At 42.5% G+C, this 24,488-nt stretch overlaps 1 protein-coding gene across 1 annotated transcript in view; it reads left to right on the forward strand.

The window, feature by feature from the left end:
- Window positions 1-24,488, forward strand: part of ANO2 (anoctamin 2) — a 403,174-nt gene that overhangs the window by 66,799 nt on the left and 311,887 nt on the right. The window contains exons 8-12 of the mRNA XM_019515999.1: window positions 6,204-6,355; window positions 8,888-8,942; window positions 10,485-10,533; window positions 20,914-20,969; window positions 21,250-21,291. Of these exons, the coding sequence (XP_019371544.1) occupies window positions 6,204-6,355; window positions 8,888-8,942; window positions 10,485-10,533; window positions 20,914-20,969; window positions 21,250-21,291 (354 nt within the window). The remainder of the gene's footprint in view (window positions 1-6,203; window positions 6,356-8,887; window positions 8,943-10,484; window positions 10,534-20,913; window positions 20,970-21,249; window positions 21,292-24,488) is intronic.

The raw sequence follows: 24,488 nt of genomic DNA on the forward strand, positions 1-24,488 counted from the left end.
CTCTCTCCAGTTCCTGTGTTTGGATTACTGTGTAAAACCTGTGGTACTGCTAAGCAACCTTTTTTTACCGATTAGGCTCCAGTCTCTGGTTTAGGCTTTTCTGACACAATACTGGGTACAGCTTCTGTCTGGGGCCCCCAGACACTTTGAGTCCTTCTGAGATTTCCCTCCCCCGCAACTTTCTATTCCTTAATGTTTTCAAACTCCTGTTCTGACTTCTGTCTCTTTGTCACCTCCTGGAGGTTTTCCAGTCCTTAGGATCCTAGCATTCTCCAGGCAGACTGGAAAGGCTTGTTTTCATCTAGGTTGTAGCCTAAGCCATTGTTCTGTTCATCTGAGGTCTATTAAAGCCACAGGTATTAAATATACAGCCTGTGGGCTAGATTGGTTTTTGTTTGTTTGCTTGGGTTTTTTTTGTCAGAAAGCTCAAGGATGGAAACTTTAAGGAATCAGATCCTTTTTGTGAAATTCTTCATTTAGTCTAACACCCAACTTTCCAGCCAAAAAGAAAAAAAAAGGGTTTCAATACAAGATTGTTTAATGGGTAAATAAGATAAGGTGATTTCAAAGAACAGATTGCCAGTCTTACCAGAGCTCCCGAGACAAAGTCCACTCATTGTATGGAATTTTCTTTTTCAGCGAATTTGACTATATGTGTACATTTGCTTCTGGTAAAACATTTGTTTTTAATGATAATAACACTGAATGTGAATAGACTACATTATTATCTGCAAAGTAGATATAGATGTGACCCATGTACCTTTCTTAAAGAGGGTGCAAAGAAATTAATATACTTAGTTTATCTAATGCATTAGCTGCTACTTAAAGAAGAAAGTCTAGAATTTGCAGATGTCCTTTAGAAGCAGCTGTTGGTAATGTGCACTTTTAAAATGTAAGTGTTAAAATCACTGGATATTTTTAAGACCCAGGTCTAGATTTTTAACTTTTCTTGTTAGTATATGAGTATTTAACCTGCTTCACAGTTCTTGTGTAAACAAATTGGATATAAACAGGACCACTCCTGTGCTTGTGTCTTCACAGAAAAAGGTCCAATTTAATGCAAATCAGCAAACTTACTATTTTAGCATTCTCCCATGTTGCTCCCAGCCCAGATAAGCAAACAAATTCTGCTGTAGACCCACCCATCAGCCTTGACAAACGTTGACAGAAACGGTTTCCAGGGCAACAGCAAAACCCATTTGTAAACCTCGCTCTTCGCTTCTTGCCCGTGTACCAACTAACTGGGTCTACAGAGACAAGCACATTTAAGACAAATAGGAATGTGCCAAGCTGCAAGGAATGAAAACGCTTAAACCCAATTAAATTGACAGGGCCTGGCCAAGATTTCTATGAATGCGTTGTGGCCAGCTCATCCAATTAAATTGCATGACTTCATTTCTTTTTACTTGCTCGCTGAATGTCACCAGGCTGATGGTAAAGTGTGAATTGTCACAAACAGTTTCCACCTTAGCAAATATGACACCAGCATAAATACACATACACTTACACACAGTGCAAAGTGTCCAAAACTCACCTTGTGCTTGACACTTGGTTTTAATGTTAATGTCAACAATAACAACCAAAATAATCCTTCAACCTAAGCTGCTTTCTTAGTTTGTTTTTTTGGTTGTTTTTTGTGGGGTTTTTTTGCTGTTTCCTTCTGTGCTGGCCCTTCTTATCCCTCTTTCAGGGAATCAAATCCTTTTTTGTGGGATTAATTGGCTCACCTGATCCAGTGGGTTGACAGAAATATCTCCTGCCTTGGTGCAAGTTCCTAGCGGAGCTTTTTTATATAGTGCCCTTGACCTTAGTACAGCTACTCACATACAGCCACTGATATAGATGCTTCAAAGACTGCATTAAATTAATGCATACTAGGTCATTTCCATGTGAGGTGAATGGCAAATAGACCAGTCAGTAAAAAGACAGGGATAGCAAAATTCAAAGTTTTGGGGTGGGGGGGTGGGGGTAAGGACTGTTTTCTTGCCATGTGTATGCACACTGACGAACACAAAGGCTTGCCAATCTAATAGCATCCAACCTAATGGCATTCCAATGTGTTAATACACTAGACATAAACAATTACAATAATAAATGTGCATCCCTACAGAATGCTTTAGTGATCAGTCTGGAGGATCAAGGGCCAAGATTCAGTTTTGTTTTCAGATGCAGCTACATTTAGGCATCCCAGCACTTAAAACCTAGCCACCTCAGTCTGAGCAAACACTCTGAACTGGCCACACATAGGTGCCTACGATTGCTGTACAGGCAATGGGGAGAACAAGATGCTCTCTGCAATGTGATCCAATTCTTTTCAGGGTTAGGCATATGGAGTGATCAGAAGGACTTGGTTCTCCATGCCCATGAGAGAGGATTAGAAGGCTGTGCTATAGGGACAACAGTAAAGAATGGACGGCCGCTGGTGGGGGGTAGATGGCAACTCAAAATAGAGCTGCATATCTGTCTTACCCTCTCACCTACAAGGCACTTAGGCCTCTTTATAGAGTGGATAAAGAGAGGTAGGGCAAGGGGCGAACTAATGTTTGGAAGAACCTGGAGATAGTTAAGTGTGTGTGTGCGTGTGTGTGGTGGGGGAGTGGTTTGTGGGTGTGTGTGTGTGCATGTGCTCATGTACGTGTGTATGTTGCTCTCTGCAGAGACTTATGCATCCCCAGTTGACTTGCATGGTGGAAACTGGGGACTTGGGGTCCAGGTCTTTCTCAGCCTCAGGGTATTCAAAACTACATCTTGTGCCTTCTCAGATGAACAGCAGTCTGGTCAAGAGAGACACTTTTTACCCTGCCAGTTGATACTGGACCACTGGGGACAGCAAAGAATTTAAGTCATGGGACCAGAAAGAGAGCAAGTGAGAAGGAGCCTATTGATTATGGCACTCCTTTGGGAGGGGAAGTCCTACATTTCAGCACATGCTTCCAGGATTTGTCTTTTTTTTTTCCCTAATTAAGGATTGCTTAATAGAAGGGAACTCTGTACACATTTTCCATGAGACACTCCTTGGTTAAAAACAGAAATAACTTTGGCAGAAGGGAGTGAAACAGAGAAATCATTCCTCCCTGTATACTGTCATAACCACTAAGCTACTGAGTCATGCTCCCTTTTAATCTTTCTCCTTCTGGCTACCACCACCACTGGTGTGTTTTAGCTAAATTCAATGCTGAATTTAATGGCTGTCAATGCCAGTTAGGCGTGCTCAGAACATGCCTGGCACATCAAGAGTTTCTGGACACTTCAATATCTTTCCCCCGCCATACGGGACCACGAGAGACCATATGTGGGAATGAAGCCTCTCAGTCAGTGGTTTTCAACCTTTTTTCATTTGTGGACCCCTAAACAATTTTGACTGGAGGTACAGACCCCTTTGGAAATGTTTAATGGAGGTGCGGACCCCTTTCAATTGTAAGTGTGGATATTCACATACTTTTGATTGATCATAGTAATCTTTTGCAGACCCCTTAGACATAGCCTGTGGACCCTCAGGGGTCCATGGACCACAGGTTGAAAACCATTGCTCTGAGTGATGAAACTGAATAGCTTCTAAATGTGCTCAAGCACAGGTGCCTGTGCAAGTTTGTTGTCCAAACAGAGGGTTGCCCAAATTTCAAAGCCTACTGTGTTTTGTGACTTGTGGAACAGGGTCAAACTGGAACAGTCTTTGGATCTGAGATACCACCTTTCACCTATGTCCCATTTAGGCATCTCTAAAACCAGCTGGAATGGACCATAAATATAATGTTGTTCTGCTTTAACACTTTTTTCCCTTCAAAAAGAATGATGAAGATTGCACTTATACGCAGATTTGGCATATAATTGAGCCCCTGACCTTTTCACCATATCATCTGTTGCAGATATTGTAAGCATATTGTTCTAGAATATTGTCAAATATGAGGACAAAACTTAAAGTTCCTAAAATTAAAAATATGGAGTTAACTTGTATTCAGAATTACCTTATGATCTAAACAAGATAGCACGTACTATAAAATATCTTCCTATGGCCCATTCTAGTATGTATGTTTATTGAATACAATTACTTCACATTACACAGGCTATGTACATACACACAAATATTTGGCCTCTTCCATATACACATATTACAGTTAAACTGCACCCTAAATAAGCTCAGTTTTTACATGGTGCAATCCATAGTATTAGTCAATCATGTATATGTGACTCAATCATCAAAATGAATAGGAGGCAAAAAATAAAATTAAAATACAATTGCAGTTGGAAAATCATATACATAAATGGAAGTAATTTGAAAGGAAAAAATGGTGAGCTTTGCTTGGAAGAATTCCTAGGCAAATCTGGAATGTCTAGAACGTGGCAAGACAAGAATAAATAATACAGAGCCCCAGCAAGAACCATGCTGATAGGCCATTGAGCTCAGACAAGGACATAATGTTAGATCAGGGGTCAGTAACCCCTGGCATGTGTGCCAAGCATGGCACGCAAGGCCATTTTGCTCAGCATGGCACCGCCAGCCTAGGCTCTTAGGCAGATGCTGCCAGCCACGAAGCCTGGGCTGCTCCCAGCAGGGGCTGGGCGGCTGCAAGCCCTGCTGTAGGCAGACTGTGGTTGGCTGGAGCTACCCAGAGCCTGGGCCCATTGCAACCAGGAGGCTGCAAACATCTGCTCCAGGCTCCGGCATTAGCTCCATACCGGTGGGTGCATGGGCGCCTCGGAGCGGATGGTGGGGGAGCAGCCTGAGGCAGTGGAACCCCGACCTCTTCTCTGCTGCCAGCACAGAGCTGATGACTGGACTCCAGAGCCTGGCGCAGGTGTTTGTAGCCAGCCTGGGCTCTGGGCAGCTGCAGCAAGCAGCAGGCAGGCTGCAAACAGCTGCACCAGGCTCCACAGCCCTGGCATCAGCTCCATACTGGTAGCAACTGTATGTGCACCTGAGAGTGGACAGTTGGAGGGCTGTGCTGCCTCAGGCTCTATACCCACTGTCCGCTCTGAGGCGTGCGTGCATCCGCTGGTATGGAGCTGATGCTGGAGCCTGGAGCAGCTGGCCCAGGCTCTGGTAGCTGCCGCCAACCATGGAGGCCAGACTGCTTGCAGCAGGGCTTGCAGCTGAGCCCACCTGACTCTCACCCACTCCAAACCCAGCTCCAGCCCAGCCCACCCCCTCCCATGATGAGGCTGGTGCTGCCCCTTGCCAGGAGCACTGCACCTTTTGTGAGCTTAGCTGTGTGGGGTGGGTGGGTGGTTGAGCTGATGGGCAGGCTCCAGGCTTAGCCAGCTGCGCTGCAGCCCGGGGGCTGGTTCCTTGGGGAAGCGCAGGGACTCTGGTGGGACCAGGTCATTTTGGGTTGGACTTTGTCTAGTGGCCCAGGAGCCCAGCTCTGTGCACCCGCGTAAGTAGTTCTGTGAGTTTGTCTGGCTTTGTGAGTCTGTGTGCACACACATGTGTCTGGTTCTGGATGTTTGTGTGCATGTCTGTTCTGCGTGTGTTCTGGTTCTATATGTTTGTACACGTGGTTCTCTGTGGGTGTGTGCGTGTGTCTGGTTCTCTCTCTGCTCTCCTTTTTCTTTCTCTCTTTCTCTTTCTCTCTCTTTCTCTCTCCTCTTTCTCTTATTTGTCTCTTTTTTCTCTCTCTGGCATTGCAACATGCTCAACAAAAAAGGAATACACAACAACAAAGGCAACATTTATGATTATTACATATACTAATATGCAGTGCATCCTGCCATGTACCCCCTCCCCCCACTTTGCTTTTCTGGCATGCTGGCTCTCCGGCACAAGGTAGACATTGTGCTTTTTTCGGCACGCCGGACAAAAAACATTGCCTACCCCTGTGTTAGATGTTGAGCTGTTCGCGCAGGTTTCATGGGCCACAGGTTGAGGCAGCAGCAGTTGCCAATGAGGAAAATTGCTGGCAGGGAAGTGGCAACAGTGGCTGAAGTGAAGGGAGGGGAATGAAAGTGGCTGAAGTAGAGGGTGGTTCCAGTTGCTGCCGAGATTCACATACACGCCCCCACACAAACCTGGCGGTACACCTCAGAACTTTGGAAATGTCATAGGGGCACAATCTGATCTCTTCAATGGTGATATATTTTCTTGAGAGACTACCCTGACTTTAGCTCTAGATTTCAACCATTGACAGAATCCAGCCCATTTGACATTTTTAAGTGAAATTGACATTGTGAAGGTCACTTGCTAATGTTAATTTTATTTGTTGTAGATATATGAAATAAAAGAAGAAGCAGGATGTCTCGAGAAGCTCTCTGGTATTTGGAACAAATTTACAGAACCTTTGCAGCCCAAGGTGCCACAACAAAATGCCACCAATATGAAAAGTCTGTCGTATCCCTTTTCCAGAGAGAAAATATATTTGTGAGTATTTTAAGATGCAAACTTCGTTTAAGTTGACTGTAAAATGCTCTTGGCTATTTTCTTCCTAACCCAAAGTCTGTACTTTAGCATTTGAATTATATTCAGATACCTCTTGGCATATCACATGTTTTGTTTCCTGAGGTGAACTTTGGGGCTTCAAGTCCATATCTTTTGTTTTGGCTGCATTCTGATGTCCTCTGTGATGCATGTAGTCAGGCTGGGATGGAACTACAGGGTGTATGGTGGTGCGGCTGCACCTCACCCTTCTGACCATGTGCCAGGAGCAACAGCCAGGGACTTGTTTAGGTCCTGAAGAATGTAAGAAACCCCATCTCCCTTTCCCTTCATCCTCAGAAGCATGACCCCCCTCCTCTCTCTTCCCCACCCCTCCCATCCTCCCTTCCCCCATCTGCCACTACCAGTGTCCCCACTGTTCCTGCTGTCCTGGGGAAAGGGGGCTTGTGTCCCACTCTAGCTGGGCTGTGCTGGGGATGGGATGAGCCTGGGATAGCAGGCAGAGGGGAGCAGGCAGGTTTCTCCTCCCCTTGCTTGCTCCTGACCTGGCAGGCAACATTTGTGGGAAGTAGGCAGGGATGGGGATCTTGCCCACTGCTGCTGCTGCTGCCACTCTCCCAGGCTGAGCGCAGCTCCTAAGCAGCATGGCTGGGGCAGGACACTAAATCGCCTTGCCTCTAGGACAGTGAGGGCACTAGCACAATAGGTGAGGGAAGGGGAAATGTGAGGGGAGAGAAGAGGGCATGCCTTTGAGCATGGAAGGGAAAGTAAGGGAAGGATGGGGATTTTTAACCTCTCTGAGAATTAAAAAAGCCCCCTGCTGTTGCTCCCATGGCACAGTCTGCCCACCCCACTGGTGGTGGGGGAGGAGGGGGGAGGGAGCTGGGAGTGGGAGGTGCTCTCACCCCTGCAGTACCCATCACAGTGCTCCTGTGCTCCTTCTGTAAAATCTGGGAGCCACCCCTGTATGTGCTTGGATGTAAATGAAAGTTGCGTGTCTAGATCTGAAAGCAGGTTTCCCCTTAGGGGATCCTTTCTGGCAAAGTGAAGGTCATCTTATATTGTATAAGTATGTCTGGCTGCTAGCTTAATCTAGATAACATGATGAAGAATTCTAATGAAGATGTGGTGGCAGGGATTGGCAATCAGAGTACAAATTCTCCAGGAACTTTTTGTACACAACTTAGTTGCTAGCACATGCTAAAGTCTGCGTTGCCATGTCTTCATTGCTATTGTCACCCATGTTTACCTTGCTATCTACACTTTGCCAAAATGTTGGTAAGTTGGAGAGGAATCTAAGAGCCTTGACACATAATGCATTCACACTGGCGTTAAAAATGGAGCAGGCAGATGACATACAGCTCCATGTTATTGTACCTTACTTAAATCTGGTGTAAAATTAACCCAGGAAAAAGCAGGGGTATAGCTACGTAGATGTTGGTGTCATCTGTTATCCATTTTTCTGTTCATTCAAGGCAAGCAGGCAATTATTACCTGCTCCCCTGTCACTTAGTGGAGAGGTGCTGTAAAAGCCCCTACTGCATGCAGCTGCCCTAGGATAGCTATAGGTCAGTGCACTGACCACCTGGTATAAATTACAGTGGTAAATAATATTACCAGTGTACATGTATCATTGGTCCATACCCTGTATTCACTAATTTTCACCATTGCTTCCCCTCATTACAACATCTTCTGGGTTCCTTTCACCTTTCAAACACGGAGCCTGATTTTCCTCTGGCCTATTCAAATGTGTGCAATTTAGGAAGCGTTTCATTAAAAGCAGTGGGGCTATGCTGGTATAAGTGATAGGAGAATCAGACTCCGTAGAGTGCTTGCTCAGTCCAGATAAATGTTATGTAACTTGGGCATTCCCCTTTTACCCCACATTGGAAACTGTGACTCAATATAACAGAGGGTGAATTGGTATAATTTATAAAAGAGAGGAATGTCTTAAGAAAAGCAGCTGAAAAGATAGTGAAAGATATGCCATCTTCCACTCTAAAAGGAACCTTCTCTAAGTCTCTTGATGCAGTTACACCGATGTAGAATATTTTACATATACGTGCAGGTAAGCATGAGTAAGTAGGTTTAAAAAAAGCACAGTCACTGAGATTTAATTTGCATTATTACATTATAATTTACATTTCATTTTCCTTACCTAAAATTAATTTACATTTGGCTACTGTTTTTTTCTTAACTCTGCCAATGATACCTTCTAACCTGCATAATACATAGTCTTCCTGATGCATTAAAATTTACATAGAAATCAGAAAGATTATGGTAAAATAAGGGGGCTACATTAAAGTATCCATACATCTGTTATTTCATACATTCCTGTCTCACCGTTGTTCTGTTTAAGCGGCTGGGTTTTTTAAAAATTTTTATCTGAATGCTCAGCTAACAAAGATCCTGTTGTACACATTTCAGATGGATACTAAACCAAATTGTTGTACAATCCAATTTTCTCAGAGCATTTGTGAATGTATAATTGGTCGTCTTTGTCTCTCCACTTTTAAGGTACAACATTAAAGACAAAGACACGTTTTTTGACAATGCTACCCGCAGTCGAATTGTAAGTAAACATGCAGCATTATCATTGATAGATCCTTTTGTGCTTGATGGCATCTGCTTCACCAGTGAATGCACTTGGCTCCCTTTGCTTGTTTCATCACTGTTTGCTTTATGTCTCATAGCAACAGAAAAGTGCAAGCAAGTGCCACAGGTAGAGGTGGTTTGTAAACAAACAATTTGCCTCTTAATTTCTTGGGAAAATATGTCATATTCACATGTATAGTGTTGTAATATTTTTGTCCTTCCAAATGTGCATAGTTAAATATGTGATAAACAAACCGATAGCTGAAATACAGAGCCAGATTCTACTCTTGTTACATTAGTGTAAACTTGCAATTAAGTTTAGGTCTTTACAGCTAAATCTGGATTTACATTGATGTCAGTAACCAGGATATCGCCTACAGACTGAGGGACAGATCCCCAGCCTGTATCAACAGCCACATCTCCATTGGCTTCAGTGCCACTACTAATTTACAGCAGCTGAGAATCTGTCCCTCTATAGTATAGTATTTCTAGGCTTTTTAGATTCCTAATACAAAGAACATTTGCTCTAATATACAGCCAACTACCCAAGTTCCAAATAAGGTCAAAGTAATGGGAAAGTTACCAAAAGTAAGTACAACTTCTTGAGAAGTCTGCATGAAACGAATGGGCCTGCTATTCTTATTAAAGGTAGCAGGATTTAGCCAAATATTAGTTCTCTACAGGCATGTCTATACGAGATGTTTACTGTAGAGTAGACTAATTAGCTATTATTCCCTGATTAGGCCACAGGAAACTAATAAACTCCCCAGCAGGGTAGTACGTGTAAATAAAAGTATTATCCCAATATCCTGCTGTAGACTTTTTTACTCCACAGCACCTCACATGTACTGACATGGCTGGCTGGGGAATGGGGGTGCTTCAATGCAGGGGCTGCCTGCTGGTTAGCCCTGTGCTGGAGCACCCTTGTGAACCTGCCAGCCCCTCCACAGCATGTTGAGCCAGGTTGGGGCACTCCAGGCTGGCAGGCTGACCTCCCGGCCCACCTGCCTACTGGTATGTGTAGACGTGCTCTCTTAGGAGTTCTTGTGGATACAATTATCTAAGTCTGAGGTCCAGATCCTAAACTTGCATAACTGGAAACAGTAAACAAAAGCCAGTACGACCAAACTGGCATGAATTTGCACGATTCACCACTCTGTCAAAGTCAATGGAGCTGCTCCTGTTTACATCAAAAGAGAATATAGGCAGATATTTTGATGCTATAAATTGTGTCTTCTTTAGAAATTTTTCTTAGAAACATATGGTTTAATAAGTTACTTAGTGTATTGTTCATACATGTAACTTCCTTTGATTAGTAAGCATTTCCCATTTACTTGAAAATGTAAATGTAATGGCCCTAAATTATATGTATTTATGCAAGAATAAAACATGCCATTTAGGTAAATATTGCTAGAAATCAGCTACAGAAACCTATCTTATTTTTATTAATTGTTCTATGGCTTGCATTGGCACTTTAGCAAAGATAAGCTGGTTACATCATTATTTTTTCTTTCTGTAGGTACGAGAAATTTTAAAGCGCACAAGTGCAAAGGCCAAAAACAGTATGGGTAAGAAAGAATTACCCATTTGCAGGAAATATTTAAAGAATATTATTTTAACCCTTTAGCATAATGAATATATGTGTAATGGACCATAAGCAGGTACCAAAGCTTTTTGCATTAATTAGAGAAAGAACTAAGTACGTTTACTTAAAAATAAAATCATCCCTAAAATTACAGTACTGTACTTTACTTACATGAAGTGAACAATGATGGGAAGGAAAAGTAATTTAAAGACTCATCAGCTGGAGAGAAAAAGATGAGTGTGTTGAACAATTATGTTTTTTTATTGTGTATATAAATCTATCTAGAGCAGAAATGGCTATAGTGCAGTCACAAGTGTGGTTGACTTATACCCCAAGAAACAACTTTGATCTCCATGGAGTTACATAATGCATTAGTTAAGCACACAAATTTGTCCAGGAGGTTTGTTTTTCTGGTTCGTTAGCCTTAAAAAAAATCCTTTGCACAATAAAGATTATGGGGTTGGTTGTTGTTCTTTCACATGCAAGGCATTTACTCCAGAGTTAACTCCATTGGTTTTCATGGGCTGCAATGACTTCAGTGGAATTACTGTTTATAAGTCTGTAAATTGATGAAAAACTGGCTCTCATTCTTCTCTTGTGTAAGCGAACACCACAGTGTGCACAGTGGCCCACAGTGCAGACAGGCAATAGGAGTTTGCCTTTAACCTTTGGTGTGCATTTTATTTGGCAAACCTTTGTAAACATTGCTTTAATTTTTTATATAACTTTATTTTGTAAATTAACATAGGTGAGGAGTCCTATATTTCATTTTAAAAAAAATGTTAGATTTTTCTTGCCATTATGAGTAACATCAAAAAATAAAACCCATTAGTGTAGATTTTTAGGTTTGTTTCAATCATTGTAAGTTTAAAAATGATTTCTGTAAATTGCATAGCTAATTATATGACTTAAATATCTGTTCTGTTTGATACTAGATAGCACATATGGTTAGAAACATGTCATTTTATTTTTAGAGTTCTGGGTGTTTAAATTTTGTCCTGATCACAAGAAAGAGAGATTTTGCCTGAATTAACCCACCTCCAAAAAGTATTACACAGGTCATCAACAAGGGGAATGTCTGCTCAGCAGAGACTATAGGGTGTGATGGAAAAAGTAGCATCATTTGGGACTGAGGAACTTTGGAAGAAGTATATGTTCAAGTTTGCATTTCACAAGAAGGCATAGTAAAGCTGCTTGCTATGTTTTCTTTATGTTCATGCATTCATTTATGATGATTGTATGCAAAACTCCTTAAATATCAATGGCCCATATAGCCTTGCTGAGTTTGGCATTCTGCTGTTCTACAGTGCACTGGCACAGGGTGCTATAAGCACAAAGCTTTCACAAGTTGACCAGAATTCATATTCTAATTATGGTGTTCCAAGTAAGAGAGAGATGTTGCAGGAAGTATGGCTGATGATCAGGGATTTGGGTTTTCTGTTCACCATGGAAAAATGTGGATTTTCTCCTTTAAAGGGGAAAATATGGGAAACACCGCATTTTCCCTTGCAGGCTGGCAGGGTTCCAGCCTGCAAGGGGCTGCTTGGGGTTGGGGGGAGCAGGATGCAGGGGGTGCCATGTACATATGCATGTCACAGCCAGGCAGTGTGGAGAGAAGCTCCTGCAGCTCTCTGTAGACGAGTCTGTGTGGTGGTGGTGGGGGGGCAGACTGAGGCCCCCACAATAAGGGAGGGAGGGAGGGGGCTAGGACTGGGGCTGGGGGTGCTGCCCAGCTGGGGCAGTGCATGGGACCCAGGGTGGGACTGTGTGGCCCAGAAGGGGGAACTGGTCTGGTGGCAGTGACAGCACTGAGCCTCCCCACCCTCCCATGCTAGGTCACTCCTGCTGGGCTGAGGATGCCCCTGGGGTGAGGGCAACAGGGCAGGGAGCCCTAAACTTGCATTAGGCAGCCCACATCCTCCCCCACTTTCCATGGGCTCTGCTCCCAGTCATGCCACCCATGGGGGAAGAAGTGGGGAGAGCTGGTCTCCATGCCCTGCTCTGGCCACAACAGCCACCACCTCCCACAGTCTGGCAGCTGAGGCTAAGGTGATATTGAGGGTGAGGGGCAGGGGACTATGGGGCCCGGCCCTGGTCCCATAGCCTTGGAAGCTGGGGGCCCCCTCCGGCAGGGCTGGGGGTGAGAGAGGGCTGAGGGTCACGAGTGAGGGACACCAACAGGGCTGAGGGGGTGGGGGGCTGTGGGTTGGGAGTGAGGGGCACCAGCAGGGGCAGGGGACTGTAGATTGGTAGTGATGGGTACTGGTAGGGCTGGAGAGGCTGTGGCTTAGGAGTGAGGGGCAAGGGCAGGGCACTGGCATATCAGGGCTGCTTAGCACCTCAAAGGAGCAGGGCGGGGTAAGGACGACCATAGGTGGACCCATGTCACGGTGGGTGATGGAGGCAGGGAGAGCTCTGATTTTTCCATGATAAAAAAACCCCAAATCAAATGCCAGAATATATAGGTATTTAGAATTTATTTTATTACAATGATTGAGGCACTGGTAGGCTTCCAAATGGCTTTAAAATGATAAATATATGAATAAAACATTGTTCAACTCATATGCATAATGGCATTTCATTTTAATCACAGAACAATGTGAATTTGGGGTTTTAATCAGAGAATTCTAGCAGTTTTATCACAGAATTTGCTATTTTTAAACTGAAAAAACCAGGATCCCTGTGATGATTTATTTGGTGCCCCCCTTCTCCCTGAATCGATAACAAGGGAAGGGTTAGGGTTAGGAAGCATTGTGCTTCTTACAGTATTATGTGTAAAACTGTATTTGTGTGCCACCTGAGGCTCTTTAAAGAGCCCCTTTCCCTCCTGCTACTGTAAACCTTGTAGTCTAGAGCCAGTAGAGACTTGTGCCTGTCCTTTCTCTTCTACCTATTTCTGCCCCACATATTGACATCACCATAGCAATGTTCATCCAACATCTTGTTTGCAAAATTCCTCACCCCACTGAGTTTGAAACCCATACACACTCAGGGCATTTATACACATAGATTTTCATCTCATGATGCGTCAGAGATCCACTGCTTTGGAGTATAGTTGATTAATCGAGTCTGCTTCACATGCAAGCTGATGCGTACTATGCTGTGCCATGTGCAGTTGTCTAAGCATCAGCACACAGAAAATGGCGGTGGTGCCCTTTTGAATGAAAGCACCTCTGATGTGTTTTAGTTCATAAGTGCGCCGCTGCCATTTTCTCAGCGCTGGTGCGAATTTCACTACTTACACTTCTGGAAGTGTTGCAGCACTGGGCGCTGCAGCACTTGCATGTATAAAAATGCTCTCAGTACTGATCACATAGTGCTGATGTAGTATATTCACAGGGATATGTATTACCAAAGAAGCAACTTTTTCTAGTTTCCAGGTGGATTAAAAATTAGGCCTTTTATCATTAAGTTGGGCAAATGATGGTTTTTTGGTTTGCTGACTGAAGTGAAAAAGTGGAATAAAAGACCAATGTGGATCAAAATGAAATGAAAATAGGATTTTCCACTAAAATTAAAAAAAAACTTTGGGGTCAACGCAAGCATTCAGCTAACCCCAAAACAAAATGTTTTATTTGGTTTGGGGGTTAGAAAACCTTTTCTTTACCTTTTTTCTCCTTTTATTTTTGGTTAACTTTTAATAAAGTTATTTACTGTATTTACTTGAATACAAGATGAGGTTTTTCCTCCCAATCAGCATGGGGAAAAAATCCCCTTGTCTTATGATGACATATAAGGAAACTTCATTAAATACATTGTCTATTGTTAAACTGGTGCCAAAAGCAACATGTGTTTAGTGATGGAAAACAATTATAAAATTGATTAAATGCAGCAAACAGTGAGCATGACTATAAAACACATGACCCATATGGGTTAAATATGCAGATGGGAAACTTTTTTTTAAAAATTAAAATAAAAATCTTCCCCTGACTACATTAAAAAGAAAACAGTTTACATCACTTTACATAAAACATTTCCCCAGACTAACATAGAATCTCCTTGTTTACATCCTTTGACATCCACTTTTTTATCCATCTATGTGCTGCTTATCCTCTGGCATCATTTAACTCTTGTTTACATACAGCCTCAACAAGGTACATCCCCCTCCCCTGATTTATCCATTTTAAGCCATCAGCCTTGCCTTTTATTTCACATCATATTAACATTTCTATACCGGTTCTCCTATAATCACCCAACCGGCTTCCCTTACCACCTGTGTCTCTTCAAATGGCAGTACATGTCATGCTTTCATCAGTTTCCTCCCAACCCATTCTGTTATTTCCCCTATCCCTCCTCTTCCCACTCAGAATTTTCCCAGAAAAGCATTCCCTAGTTTTTTTTAATCTCTATTTGTTCATCGCACTTGAAACGAACACAATAAGTTACTGCAGCTCATCTAAATAAAATGTATGCTAGTGCAGTCCCTCTGAGCACTGACTGTCTTTCTTTCAAGTCATGGTGAGCCACTACATTGAATATATTTTTACTTCACTCCCACAGCTAAGCTGCACCTTTATTTCCCATTTCCAATTATTCCTGTTTCTTCTCCAGCCTTAAATATCTGTCAAACATCACCAAAAGGGGCCCATACAGTTTACCTAGAATCCCTCTATTGCCCCCTCTCTCAGCCTGTCAATATATGATTAGTGATTCCATGAGGAAGAGGGAAGGCCAGGTTGCCCTATACTTCATCTGCATATTAATTTTTGGAACATCCCTGGACTTATGATGAGAACACTCAGTTCCAGTCATGAGTTTGGGGCTAATTAGCACATGGATCCTTTGTGGGTGGTATCTAGAGTACACCCATATTGAGCAGTGCTGTGCTATGGGGTGACCATGGCTCGAAACACTGTTAACTCTCTGGGGTCCAGCCCAATTCATTATATATAGTAAAACATGAGCCTTTTGGCTTTGGTCTAATATAACGTATAGTTTGTACTACATATAGATAGGTACAAAAGTGCTGCTTAAAAGTGTGTTAATGGAGTACCTGTGCTAAAACTTTCAGTAGTTTCAAAGAGGGTAAACTTTGTCAACTCTGGCTGAACTAATACTATGAGTACCTGTAATAGTTTCCCTATATGCAAGTTTTGTTTTTCACTTCCATGTGCTCAGGAAGATCAGGGTCTGACTGTAAGGAAAGGTTGAAAAGTCAGTGGAGGAGAGTTAGGGTGCTACCTGACTCCCCATATTTATTTTACTTGCTGTAGCAATGGGAGGACGATGAATTCAAGATAATACTCTGAGAACACCTGGAGAATTCTAACAAATGTATAAATTTTCCATATATATAGAATCTAATTATTGGGGGTTGGTCTTATATTCAGGATCATCTTATATTCAAGTAAATATGGTATTTGAAATGAAAAGTAAAAACATCTATTTTAAAGTGTCAAAATGAAGTAATATGCATTTTTAAAACTAAATATTTGATTAAAATGTGGAAGCAAACCATTTTTGACCTCTCCTTCTTTCCTTTTTTTTTTGTTGCCATTGCTCTTTATTGGATTTGATCCAATTCAACATAAGTTTTGGTCCTCTTCAAACTGCGTTATTACACAAGTTTTGCTAATCAGTGAAATATATTTTCTCAGTGGTACTGTATATAGCACATTGGAATGGTGTGGTCACAAATGACAGTGCAAGTGCACATGTGCAAAACACTTTCATAGTATTCTCATGATAGAATATAGAAAAGTTGTCTAGTCCTTGCTTCAATTTGATCACACAGTCTCACCCTGGAGTTTAACTTAAATGCTAGATGGTAAGTCCAGACAGCAAAAAAGCACACTATGCTTACTAAGTAGGAAAGGAAGGCTATAACTCTTATCCTATGTTTTGTTCCCCCAATCAACCACTACCACCTCAGGTTTCTTGAAATTGAGGTTCAGGTAGAAAATCTTCATCCTCAATTCAAGCAAAAATTGGGCTACATGGTCTGGGTTGGATGAAATGAATAAATAAAGCTAAAGGTCATCAGCATGCTAAATACACCTCAGACCACATATCATCCCAAATTCTGTTCATATCCTGATGTTAATTTTTAATAAGATCTGAGAAATATGAGAGAAGAAACAAACGGAAGAATTGGTGGGGAATGTGGTAGTGGATGGCAATCTGTTCAGCAGTGACCATGAGAGGACTGAGTTTAGGATTCCAAGGAAAGGTAAAAAGGGAAACAGCAGAGTAAGGACCCTATACTTCAGAAAAGCAGACTTTGACTCACTTAGGGAACTGATGGGCAGGATCCCCTGGGAGGCCTGTCTAAGGGAGAAAGGAGTCAAGGAAAGCTGGCAGTACTTCAAAGAAACCTTATCAAGGGCACAGAAATGAACCTTCTCAACACACAGAAGCAGGCTGTGGCTGTGGAAGGGACTGAAGGGGAGGTCAGGAGGTCCCAACTGGCCCAGCAAGAGAGAGAGGAGCCAGAAGAATAGGGGGCCTGGGGTCCAGGGGCAGAGAGCCTGAGCCCATTGAGGGGTGGAGCCATAGGGCCAGAAGCTGGCCTTGGAAGAGAAAGGCCTGGGCTCCAGAGAGAGGGAACTTGAGTCCAGGAGGGACAAGGTACTAGGGAGAAAGTCCAGTGCCTGGGAGTGTATTCAGAAGGGGGCCTTAAATAATTTCTCCTGCCTCCAAGAGGGCACACTTCTATGGGGCTTTACAAGGTCCCATCTTAGAATAATAGAAAATTAGTGTTGGAAGGGAGCTCAGGAGGCCATGTAGTCCAACTCCCTACTCAAGACAGGATCATCCCTAACTAGATCATTTCAGCCAGGGCTTTTTTGAGCCAGGCTTTAAAATCCTCCAAGGATGGAGATTCCACCACCTTGCTAGGTAACCCATTCCAGTGTTTCACCACTGTCATAGTGAGAAAGGTTTTCCTAATATCCAACCTAAACTTCCCTTGCTGCAACTTGAGACCATTGCTCCTTGTCCTGACATCTGTCACCACTGAGAACAGTCTAGCTCTATCCTCTTTGTAACTATCCTTTAGGTAGTTAAAGGCTACTATCAAACCCCACTCAGGTCAAACTTTTGAATGCTGGAAAAAACACATCTTTTATCAAAGGCAACACACGCAGCAAACATCCTTTTGTCTTAAGCAACAACCTGAGAAATTCATACAATTTCCAGTGCTCCACCCTTCAATGGGCTCAGGCTGTCTCCCCCTGGGCCCCAGGTCCTCTATTCTTCTGGTCCCTCTTTCTCTTGCCAGGCCAGCTGGGACCTCCTGACCTCCCCTTCAGTCCCTTCAGCTGTTTGTTGAAAAGGTATCTCAACTAAGCATCCAATTTCAGCAGAGGAAGTCTGTTCAAAATGCTTATTCACTAGTTTTTATTTTGTACTGTATATGAATGATACTCTTTCCTCATGCATAGTTTTGTCCCTTGCTCCAGTATCCCATAGCAACAATTATTGACAATACTAATCTATTTGATCTCAGTTTCTACCCATTTCAACAGCACTTTTAGCTAGGAACTTCTGCTCTGAGACTGTCTCCCTTGATTACTGCATAGAGATTAGAAATTTCAGTGGTTACCATTGATTAGCTGCTGCTTCAATTTAAGTAATGGTCTCAAGAGCACCATAGATTAGTGGCTCAGCAAATTTCTTAAGCAACCTTGTTCTGTCTTTTTTTTTTGGTTTCATTGTTTCCCTGCCTTGCGATGGGCAATGGCAGCAAAGCTGCTAATATTTGCAGGTAGTTTCTCAGATCTTATGTATGTGTATTACAGATGAGAGGTAAGAGTAATAACAACATTTAGCACTAAAAAGCTGCCCAGTTTATTTAGTTGTAAAAGTTTGCTATTTAGGTTAGTACATGTTGTGTGCAATAAAATGTTTAAAGAAATGCTATTTTTTCTAACTTAATTTTAAACATTTTAAAAGCTATACTGAGCACACTTTCTACATCCTCTAGAGGAGTTGTTTAAACATTACAAGTTTGAAATTTTTCCATTAATTTTAGTTCAATTAATGGTCAGATTATTATTTGTATGTGGAAGAATATGTATTAGTAATACCTGATTGACACCAAAAATGGTTTAAGGGATGTTGCTGACACTTTCCAGAATAATTTTAATTTGTTGATGTAAAGCAGTGGTGCTCAACCTTTTTCCTCAGCGGGCCGGATGGACAGTGTCCCATCCATCCAGGGGCTGAATCCTGCAGGTGGGCACTATTCAGCTACATGGAGGGGGCAAGGGGCAGCTCAGCTGCAACCCATCCCCTGGGGAGAAAGGGGGCATGGCTTGACCCATGGTGTGGGGAGATGCATGGCCCAGTCCCAATCTGGCCCTGTGGGGAAAGGGGATGTGGTTTGGCCCTGAAGAGATAAATGGTTTATGGCGTGGCCCCAACCTGCCCCCATAGAGAAAAGGGGGCATGGCTTGGCCCCAACCTGGCCAAATCTAGGAGCAAGTGGTGTGGCTCAGCCCCAATCCAGATGCAGGGCAGGGGTATTGCCCAATTGAAACTGCCAGTGTGGGGCTTGGGGTTTGGAAATTTGATGAGGGAAGGGTGACAGTATTAATGGCCACTGCTTCCCCACCACCAAAGTTCTTGCCCCATGGGGAGCCCCAAAGATGCAATGGCTTTGCGGGCCACATTTGACCCATGGACTAGAATTTGAGCACCCAAAGTTAATTCTTTCTGTTCTTTTGCAACACCAATGTAGACCCATTGGTCTGCAAAAATTGATTTTTTTCTTCCTAAGGGCATGGCAGGTTTGTTCTAAATCAGTGGTTTTCAAACTGCCTAAAATCACAGAAATCCTTTCAGAAATTGTCTGCTGCTTCAAAACTCAGAACTCAGGCTCCATGGGCCATGTGAACTGACATGGAGTCAGGCAAACAGGTCCAGCAATGGCAGTGCATCCCCTGCCAGCCTGTTCCACCATAATCCCTAGTCTGCTCGCAAACCCCCTGATGACCCTAAGGTTCTGTGGAACACTTTGGAAATCACTATTCTAAACCGAGAAGGAAAAATAGGACCTGGTATTTGTCCTCACTGTCTCTTCCTTCACTAGATCCCATGGTACGAAGAGTTATGATTATTCATAGCATTTAATGGGACTATTTCCACTTAGTTTTTGGAGTATTGAGGGGGATCTACGGTTGATGAGATTTGCTTGTTTGGTCTACTTTATGAATTCACTTTAGGATGGCAGGTGGTTGGACTAGATGACCTCTGGAGGTCCCTTTCAGCCCTACTTCTCTGTGACTATATGGGTGCTCCCAGACAAGCGCACATGTGCAGTTTGTGACACTGCTAACTTATCTGTGCTGCCGCACATTGCATGTGCATGCATTTGTTGCATTGCTAATTTGCAGCATGACAGGTTTTTCTGACCCTGGGAGATCCCAGTGTCAAAAAGAATTACACCAATGAAAAGAAGGGCCTTGCATATGGCTGCAGTGTGCACCACCCAAAATCGGAGCCTGGCTGGCCAGAGCCGCACTTTGGCTGCTGGCTAGGCTCTGGATTGCCATCACTACAGCCCCAGGAAGCCTCCAGGTTTCCAGGTAAGGTAAGGCTGCTGGGGCCAGTCCTGGGGAAACGTATGTTTCTGCTTGTGGGGATGTGCCCTATGAGCAGGGATCCTGGTTTTTCCTGATAAAAAATTGCAATTTCTCGGAAAAATTAAAGGCCCCTAATGCCCCTCAGCCCCCCCAGCCCTGCTGGTGCCCTTCACTCCCTTCCCACAGCCCCCTGGCCCTGTTTATGCCCCTCACTCCCCCACCACCCACAGCCCTGCTGGTGCCCCTTGCCCTCCACTCACAGCCCCTAGCCATCCCCAGCCCTATTGGAAGGGCCCCCCCAGCTGCCAAGGCTATGGGGCCAAGGACCCAGGTCCACAGCCCCCTGCCCCTGGAAGGAGGCAGCGGTTGCTGCAGTGGAGCAGAGCAGAGCTCAGCTACCCCACCCCCCAGGTCAGCGAGATCGGCTGCCAGGGAACTCTGCCAGCCTGCAAAGAGCTCTTTGCAAAACTGTGAAATCTGCAGGTTTCTCTGGTAAAATGAGAAATCCATGTTTTCCTCTGGTAAAGGGTAAAATCTGTGGTTTTCTCCATTTCCCCATGGGAGATGGAAAACCTGGATCCCTGCCTATGAAGTTATTTTAAACTTATGTTTCTCTTGGAGTGGAAGGATGTTTTTCCTGCAAACTTAAGATTGATTTAAGGGTGACCCATATCGAAATTCTGCATTGATTTCTATTTGTTACATTTAAAATATGTGGTATTCATTTGACCATTTCCAGTAATATTTCTCAGCCTCTGTTTAGCTGAATAAAATTAAATAATACAATCTATTCCTATCCCCATTATAGCTATTGACAATATTAATTTGTTTCTCTTTAGGTATTACCACATTAATCGCAAAACACATCTACGATGCAGCATATCCTCTTCATGATGTATGTATATGCTATCTAAATGTGTTTCTCTAATATTATTATAATATGCTGCATAGCCACGAATGGTTACTATGTGGGGAAAGGCAAAATATCTCCCAGTGTATCTGACATAATTAAAGTAAGGGAGATTCTTAAATAAAATATATTCTGGCTGTAACTGAAAAGTAGAAATAACCAAGTGATAGTGAAAAATTGCTGAGCAAAGCCATTGTGCTAAATATTTTGTTTTATTACATTTTTTCATTTCATCCAGCAGTTACCAATTTGATTATTTTTCTAGGGTGGATATGAAGGCCAAAAGGATGAGATGAATGACAGAAAGGTAGGATACTTTACATAAATAGTATTGTGGTGGATTTTGAATAATCTAAAGTAAGGCTGGAGGAGCTCTGCTCAGAACTACTTGGTGATGCTCATTTGAAGGACTATGACCACAAATTCTTTTAATTGGTATTTGCAACCCCTTTTCAAAGTACTTCCTTTCATATGATTGATAGTTTGTTTGCAAGAATGTTAACATAACATTTGGCAATAGTTAGGGCAAATTTAGTTTGATGCAGCTGGCCATCTTGAAATTCCTTGGATTTCCCTTTTCCTGTTTAGAAAAATGTCATTCAAGCAGTCAGGAAGCAAAAATTGTTATGTGACTTAAGCGAGCAATGCCCTGCCACAAGTAAGTGATGACATAGATGAATTAGCTGTAGGCTAAAACATGGTAGCATGAAATTTTATCTTTTGAACACATTTTGTTGGAAAAGTAAATTCTTTGCAAGTAATCACAACACGAAAAAGTTCTGTCTGTAAGATAAGTGATTATGAACTGTTCACTAAGCTGTAATCTCTACATACGAAAAATGAACACAAATACGAAACTGAATGTACTATCTTTGGTGTTTGCAAAATGTGTATTCTGCCTACTAGAAATGAACTATAGCATTCAAGTGTTATAATAATCTATGTTCCATTTTGTACCTTAATGTTTATTTTTTTTCCCTCTTGGGTGTTTGTATTGAAGCATTGTCACATATAAGAGAACTGATAGGAAATGAAGTGGGGAGAATGGGGGGGGGGGAAAGGGAGGGAAGAAGAGAAGAAAATAATAGAAAACCTGAAGTGTGATTTGATTCCTAATACTCTTAGCACATATTCTTGATGAGTAGTAAGTCGATTCATAAATATTTTTACCCAGCTTTTTTCCACGCTGCGATGTATGAAGGAAAAAAAGGAAAATGCTATTCATTATAGCATTAATGTTAAAACTGTTCCCATAGTTTTCAGAAGTATGATTACCAAGAAATCAACTTCTTGTGTAGTGGTTATGATTTGCATTTGAAACTAATCTTGTGTACTAATTTGCAATGATCGATTAGCTGCCAGGGCTGTATCAAAGAAGAGTAGAAAAACTTGACTTTCCTGAGCAGCTGTTTTTTGTAATGTAGTTATTCCAGCCACTAGATGTCTCTGGATGCCATATATGTTATCATTTAGGTTATGCTCTTTGGTAAACAAAAGAGACAAAGCTGGGATGCAAATTGTGTGGAAACCTGTCTTCTTTTATAGTTGTCTTCTTTAATAACCATCTCTTGTTCAAGCAGATCTGCACTTTTCTGTATCATAACATTGTCTATACCACATTTATACTAGCCTATTCTGGCTAAATGAATGGAGCATAACTATAGGCTCTAAATGCAGCCGCAGAGTTTACCTAGTTAAAAAGCTAAACAAACTTCCAGTTAGAAGTCTAACAGCTAGGCTGTCTGTGAGAACAGATTGGATAATGTGGGGATAGGGAAAAGAGGGCCTGAAAGTATTAATGCCTGGAAAAATATTCATTCGACAAGTTGCATTTTGTACTGCCTTCTTTTCATCCTGCCTATTAGGACCTGTTATGAAGTGTTAAGTATTAAAAACATAAAAGGTTCTTTGCAGAAATGCTGTATTGATTGTTTGCATATGTCTTTGCTGTCTAGCTGTAGAATCTGCTGTAGTATTTCTATGTGTATGATCATCTGTTTTCTATCTGCATGTAATAGTCTCAGTGTTTAATTTCCTGAAAAACCCTGATCAGGTTTAAAGGGAAGGGGGGAATTTTTTTAAACCTATTTTCTGCCCCTTTCTGTTACATCCCCATTAAGTTGTATGCATCTTCCATTAATTTGCCTGTAGTATAACCCCAAATAATGGTGAAAGGAGCCTGTCTGGGGTGCTTTTCTTTATAAGGCAGCCCAAGTAACTAAGATTAATGTACCAGCTCATAAAGGACAAGGTTAATCCTAATTAACCCTCTTCAGGATATCCTTGGGAAAATGTCCTATGAACAATATTTTTGTGGCTGCTTGTTGAGAACCATTTGGTGAAATACACTCTTTTCCTAAGACTTGATTTGAAGAGCAAAGGCATTTTCCTGGTTCAATGAGGTGTCTGCTACAGGGGAAATTTCTGTAAGGAATCTCTTGCACAGCAGCATTGTAGTAGCTTGCCTGAAGGAAAAGGATCAGTGCCTTGATGCCTTTTTAAGCTTCTAGCCCATTGGCACCAGTTGCCTCTTCGTTGCTAGCAGTATCTTTTATGCTGAGAAATAAAAATGAATTGTAAAATCTCTCTGGAAATTACATTGCCATGCTATAAGACATAAGAAATTGGATTAAATGTATTTTGATTTACCTGTGTAAAGTACCACTGTTAAGTGGGGCCATGAAAATACAGATGAAACATGATGTTACAAAGCTCTTCCAGGGACTCCCATTACTTTCATAAAATCGATGGCAGAAACACCCAGACATTTCACAATAAACTGAGTTTCATAAAATTGCAGGGCGAAAATGCTTTGAAGACCAATCCATACCATTATAATCATTCAGTCTGACTTCTTGGCATAACTCTTAGTTAAGCTAAATCATGCTTTTTAAAAATAACTCCATTTTTTTTTTAAATAAAAAAATGAAAGTAAATTCTCTTTCATCATATTCACAACCAGTTTTGGATTTGGTTTCTGTGTATATTTCAGAAGATACACTTATTGGTAAGACTGTCTACTGGAACAATTAATTTAAAGTTAATATTGTTCATGTTCACAGGGAATGGATTTGAATAGATAAAGTATGGGCTAAATACTAGGCCTGTGTGATTTGGCTGATTCGGGGGACAGTGATTAGATTCGGTGATTCTAATCACTGTCCCGACTTGATTTGGCTCCTGCCGAATCTCCAAATCAGCCAGCCCGGCAATGGCTGACCTGTCCACCCCAGCTCCCACATTTATTAAAAAAAAAGCCCTGACTCAGTGGGCGCTGCCAGGTGAGGGGCAATCCCTGCTGCTCCCCACTGCCCCACATTTCATGGGGAGCTCTGCACAAGACCTCCAACCCCCACTGCTCCCCCAGCCCCCCCTCCCATGGCTGCCCTGCCTGCCGCGGCTCCGGCCCTTTAAGAATCCCCCCTCCCAAGAAAACCCTGGACTCACTGCTCCTGCCAGAGTGGGGGGGAGATGATCTTTGCTGCCCTCTGCTATGTGAGGGGC

Source organism: Gavialis gangeticus, unplaced genomic scaffold (assembly GCF_001723915.1).
Source record: "Gavialis gangeticus isolate Ggan-Ray unplaced genomic scaffold, GavGan_comp1, whole genome shotgun sequence".
NCBI lineage: Eukaryota > Metazoa > Chordata > Crocodylia > Gavialidae > Gavialis > Gavialis gangeticus.